This window comes from Pundamilia nyererei, unplaced genomic scaffold (genome assembly GCF_000239375.1).
Source record: "Pundamilia nyererei isolate P.nyererei 1_Seehausen unplaced genomic scaffold, PunNye1.0 scaffold00021, whole genome shotgun sequence".
Taxonomy (NCBI): domain Eukaryota; kingdom Metazoa; phylum Chordata; class Actinopteri; order Cichliformes; family Cichlidae; genus Pundamilia; species Pundamilia nyererei.
The window spans coordinates 5,264,887-5,271,161 of NW_005187422.1; the positions used below are offsets into that span (position 1 = coordinate 5,264,887).

The 6,275-nt window shown below is 38.9% G+C and overlaps 1 protein-coding gene across 1 annotated transcript in view; it reads left to right on the plus strand.

The window, feature by feature from the left end:
- The first annotated feature begins 4,785 nt into the window (after positions 1-4,785).
- Positions 4,786-6,275, plus strand: part of LOC102215507 (casein kinase II subunit alpha) — an 8,955-nt gene continuing 7,465 nt past the window's right edge. Inside the window, exons 1-3 of the mRNA XM_005726744.1 lie at positions 4,786-4,985; positions 5,077-5,188; positions 5,269-5,370. Of these exons, the coding sequence (XP_005726801.1) occupies positions 4,885-4,985; positions 5,077-5,188; positions 5,269-5,370 (315 nt within the window). The 5' untranslated portion in view covers positions 4,786-4,884. The remainder of the gene's footprint in view (positions 4,986-5,076; positions 5,189-5,268; positions 5,371-6,275) is intronic.

Sequence of the window (6,275 nt, forward strand, 5' to 3'; positions counted from 1 at the left end):
GCCATCTCCAAACTGTTCCCATAAAGTTGGGAGCATGAAATTTTTAAAAATGTCTTTTTATACTAAAGTGTTAACAGTTTCTTTCACTGGAACTAATGGACTCATGAAAAACAACCCCACATCATAATTCCCCTCCAACGAATTTCACATTCGGCACAGTGCGGTACAATTCTGGCAACCACCAACCCTAGACTTGTCCATTGGATTGCCAAACAGGGAAGTGTGATTTGTCACTCCATGTCCAGCTTAATGCTTTACAGCGCTGTCTCCAATAATTTACATTGTGCTTGGTGATGTAAAGCTTGGGTGAAGCTGTTTGACCATAGAAACCCATCCCATGAAGTAGGGGTATATGGTAGAAACGATATGAATTTGGCCAATTGTAGAGATTTTGACTACACCGCTCTACCGCGATAGCGCATGTTGATGGTGTCATCAAGCTGCGCCTGTTTTGGTCGAAAGCATTGCAGCGGCTGCAAGCAATATTATCTGCAAATTACAAAAGTCACTGCTGTTTAGTTTTCTGTCTTCGTTTATGTTGGAAGTGATAGCAGAGCTCTCCCCCCCCCCCCCCCCCCCCCAGAAACCTCCCTGTCAGAATATGCTATAGCATGTTTATGTGGAAACTAGCGAGTAGGGGTGGGTGGTATAAACGGTATACGGTAGAAACAATAGAAATTTGGCCAACGGTAGAGATTTTTACTATACCACTCTACCACAATAGCGCATGTTGATGGTGTCATCAAGCCGCACCTGTTTTGGTCGAAAGCATTGCAGCGGCTGAATACAACATCTGCAAATTATGCCGGGCGACAGAAATAGCAAAGAGACGAAGTAGGGCTGTTCGATATAACGATATATATCGGATGACGATATAAAAACGTCTATCGTTTCATTTTAGCTATTGTTTGTTTCGTGGTGTCGCAAAATAAACTGTTTACGGCAATATTTTTTCATTGTTTTGATGGTCACTGTAGTGGTTATATTAATTTCTTAAAATTCTCTCTTTCTCTTATATTTAATATAACCACACTACGGACATACAAGCACCTGTTTTTATGTGTTGTGGTTAGCAACAACGACAGTAAAACCATCGCGTGTCCGCTTGCTTATGTTCCACATAAACCTTTCACAATAAAGCCCAAGATCCTGTTGAGACTTTTCAAAATAAACTGAATCACGTGAAAGAGCAGATTATTTACGGATGAGAAGCAAAAAAGAGCCGCCAGGTGCTAAAAAATAAACCTTAGACTCAAACGTTAGAACAGGCTTTTCCCCGCAGCACGCCGTGTAATAAATACTCACAAAGAAAACGGTGGCCTTTACAACTTACGTCTAAAAATGTATAGTTTCATGCATCGGTTAAAACACTTGACACATGACGTGCAGCTGGAAACACTTCCCGCAAGACGAGCTGCCCAAGATTCACAGAATTTACAGAAAATTTTACATTTTTGTGATTTTATATCGTTATCTGGACGATATAATTCTTATATCGGGATATGAGATTTTGGTCATATCGCACAGCCCTAAGACGAAGCACTTTTGGAATATGGGGAAAGACAAAAACTGTGCTTCCTCCACTTCCATACCATTGATTCATTAATGCTGAATTCTCTCGCAGCTGCTCTATTCCCATGTTGTTGCAGTTTATTAATGACTAACCTCATATTGTGGATGGATTTTCTCAGTTGTTCTCCTGACTGAAATTTGGTCCGTTTACAACATCCTGCCATGCGATTGCATTTGTTACCTTACCACCAGAAACCCTCACATTAACTTTTATCGAGTGGAAAAAAGTTAATGTTCATCTTTCAGCTTCACGATGCTAATGTTATGCTAACGTAGATGTTTTGCTAGCGATCACGTAGGAGATCATTATATACCAGCTAGTCCAACTTCAGTAACCCTACAAACGTCACTGCTGTTTAGTTTTCTGTCTTCATTTATGTTGGAAGTGATAGCAGAGCTGTACATTTTAATTTTTTCAGAAACCTCTCAGTCATGACATGGCATATCGTGTTTAGTTGGTAAATAGCGAGCTAACTTCCTGCTAACTTCTAACTTTAAATTTAATAAATTCTGTTTTCATGGATGCCTGGATGTTAAACTTAATTGTTACACCTGGTAAAGCAGCAACGCTGATGATTTTATTAAGGATGAAAGAATTTAGACAGTTTTTAACTCTCAGTGATGCAGCAGTGTTCGTTTTGACTTTGGGACCTGACGTGGACGGCATTTTGGACCCAGATTAGTGCGCAGGGCTCCTGACTACGGCAGCCATAATGCTCCGGCAATCCATCAAGCGGTGCGCCTTCATAGCTTACCAAAGTCATACTAAAAAATTTTTGACAGATATCTGCGCGCTGTGTACCACATAATATCGGTTCGAGGTCAGTAAGCACAACCAGAAGTCATACATAAGGCACACTGTCGATTTTTGAGAAAATTAAAAGATGATAAGTGTGCCTTATAGTGTGTAAAATACGTTATACAGAAGAAAAGAATATATCGCTATATAATGATACACAAAATTCGCGGTTCGGTTCGATACTTTGGTGTCACGGTTTTGGTATTTTTTTTTCGATACAAAAAAATGTTCATGCCTTTTTTAATTTGTCATTTATTAAAATTATAAATATATATTTTAACTCAAAAGTACAGTTTTTAAATTTAATGTTGCTGAAACAACAAAGTAATAAAAAAATGAATCTATCTGATCGAGAAATCACTCATCTTTGGAAAAGAGAGTTTATTACAGAGAAATGGCTCTTTCCAAAATAAAAGCTATACTATACGCTTCTTCTGGGCTATATTCTCAGCAGCATATTAAACATATCAGGTCCCCATAAGGAGAATCATGTGCTAACTTGGTGCATGGTGCAACTTCAGTGGTGTGGAACTGGTTTGGCTTTCGTCCGTCAGATACACACCAAAGTGCGTGCAACCAGACCGTCGTTATTACTGATCCGATCCAAAAATCTGTCAAAAAATGTTTAGTACGACTTTGATAAGCTATGATATGCTATATATAAGCCGCACCGCTTGATGGATTGTCGGGGAATTACGGCTACCGTAGTCAGGAGCCTTGTGGAGTGATGCGTACTGTGGCTCAACATAATGTTACCGTATTGTGTGTGTATAACCTCTTTAAGTTTTGTGGATATTATACATGGTTATGCTCAGGATATGTTGGCCAATTTCCACTGGAAATGCCTTTTGGTTAAACTGTCAGCAAAGAATTTGCATTTGCACTGTTAAATTTTTATATAACTTTAATGCACATAAAAACAGCTGCGTGTTTAAGTGAAAATACATTGATGGATTTTTTTTTCTTTTTTGCACTAATGAAGTTGTGGAGTTGTAAAGTATTTGTATTTGTCTTGCGTCAATTATACTGTCAGTTATATTGTTATCGCAAATTTTCAAATATATATTGTGATAAATATTTTTGGCCATATTGCTCTGCCCTATTTGGGATTAATAGCCCTTTTCACCTAGTACCTATTCGACTGACTCTACTGGGTTTCTGTCATCTGAGAGCGAGACGCATGACGAAAGCGCTACTGACTTATGAACTCGTGGCTAAAAAAAAAAAATAGTACCTCGCTTATTTGGAGGTACTTTGGATTTAATAAACACGACCTTTACCAAACACAGGTACTCTGCAAAACTTGCCGGACACTCGTGGCAACCACCAGAGGAAACACAACTAATCTCCACCATCATCTTCAATACAACCACAGAGAACTGTTTGAAGAGTTCCAGAAAGACAGGGCTAGCCAAACAAAGGTTGCTAATGTTAAGACAAAGAGCACCGCAGTCCAACAGCCGTCTCTGTATCAGAGTTTTTCAAGTGGAACTCCTTATGAGAAAACGTCGAAGCGGTACAAAGAAATAACAGAGGCCATTACACATTTTTTTGGCTAAAGACATGATGCCTATAAATACAGTTAGCAGGGAGGGCTTCACCAGTTCGCCATTCCACAAATGTACGAAACATGCCGCAAGACCATGATGTTTGAACTAAGCCAAGCTGAAAACTACGCAAGCGCTACAGACCTATGGTCAAGTCGCACAACGGAACCATATATGAGTTTCACAGTGCACTTCCTCACCGAAGACTTTGAACTGAAAACATGGTGTCTAGAGACTGTGTATTTTCTAGACATAACTACTTGGTGAGTGGTAAAATGATGAACAACTGCACTGCACTGCACATTTGCAGTATAATTTAAGTTATGTTTATTTAAAACTAATTATAGAGATCGGGAAGGATGTCTTTCAGAATTCAAGCCTCAGAAAATCTTTTATGGGGGCAATGTTTCAATGTTAAAGTGCACTTTGTTGTTACACTGCTAATACAGCAGCTTTCTTTAAATAAAACTGTTGCAGTAAAACGGAAATTATGTATTTATTTATTTTGCTATTTATTTTATCAGAAGTCATATTGTTATCACAATATTGATCACAGTTATCGCACATCGCAGGTAATCCACCTGTTGATGTCATGTTCTCTCTTAGGGTTTGGCCAAAGCCATTTGACTAATTAATCACTTCTGTTTGTGTTTACTAGCTCCTTTAACCTTGAACTGAAACAGGCTAGCGTATGTTATCTTAACCAGATACCTTAAACCTTAAGCCAGGTTTCTTTGATCATTAATTTTCTGTTCCAATCATTTTTTGTCAGCTTTCCCACCTTGCCCCTGGTGGCCCCTCCCCCCATCCTCAGGCAAAATCCCCCCAACCCCATTCCCTTGTGGGATCTACCCCCTCACCCCTACCTCCCTCCCCCACCCCCTCTTCCTCCCCCCCAGCCTCCATCCCTCTGGCTGTCATCCGCTGCAGTAAGATTTCCCCATCATATCCGCCAAGCTGTCGGACATGTCAGGACCCGTGCCAAGCCGGGCCCGAGTGTACACAGAGGTCAACACTCACCGGCCAAGGGAGTACTGGGACTATGAGTCCCATGTGGTTGAATGGGGGTAAATATTTTGACTTCTAGACAAATTTACACATGCTAGTTGAGAAATGTTCGTAACTGATATTTGGTTGCAAAATTACTGTATTTCACAGAAACCAGGATGATTTTCAGTTAGTGCGGAAGTTAGGACGTGGCAAGTACAGTGAAGTCTTTGAGGCAATCAACATCACCAATAACGAGAAGGTTGTGGTGAAGATACTCAAGGTAAAGCTGTACAAAGGCTTACTTTTATATCTCATGAAGTCATTATGCATCCTAACTCTTTTTCTTCGTTTATCCTTTAGCCTGTAAAGAAAAAGAAAATAAAGCGTGAAATTAAGATTCTGGAGAACCTGCGTGGAGGTCCTAACATAATCTCTCTAATTGATATAGTGAAAGACCCTGTAGTAAGTATCATAGTTATTAATGAAGAACATTTAAGGTCTTGTTCACAAGTACAGCAGAAATTATATTTTATTTGCGTTTTCTTTTTTCTGATTACATAATGTGTTATTCAGAAAAAAGATGCATTAAATTTTGGGATGGTGTCATTGTACCAATAGCACATTGAACCTACCACTTGTGCCAGCTTATTGGTTACACTTGGGAAATTTGTGTCTGTAAGTACTTAAATAACCACGGCTAGATAGATACATGTAAGCAGTTTTATAGTAATAAAATGTAGTGAGGGCTCTGTCCAAGCAGTGGAACAACACATTGTGTCTGAGCCATCATGGTCATTCAAGATTTAAACAAATACAGATTAAGATTTCTGATTTAGAATTTTAGAAGTCAAGAGCAGAAGTACCCTGTTTATGAAATATCTACCCTATTGTAACATGTGGTTTCTGAGTACCTATTTTATTTATTTTTGGACAAACCTTCTGCAACCAGTTAAAAAGAAATGTGTCCAAAAAGCAGAGGGTAGAAATCTCCAGAACTCATCTCTCTGGGTGAGAGTGGAGAATATCTTTCATGGTTATTTCTACTTAAATAGAAACTGATTTTAATAGAGCATCAAAGATTTAATAGTGAAAGTTGGTAGCTCTGATTCACACTGTGATTAGCATTATTTGTGGATATGGTTGTGCAGCCTATGGTAAGAGAGACCACAGTTTGATTAGACTTTTGATGTTTTATATTAAAACAAAATGTAAGGCTCACAGTGTGGCTGTCTGCTTGGCTTGTACAGAGATAGATTTAGTGCTTTTTCCTTGTTTCTTCTTCTTCTTCTTCTTCTTCTTCTTCTTCTTCTTCTTCTTCTTCTTCTTCTTCTTCTTCTTCTTCTTCTTCTTCTTCTTCTTCTTCTTCT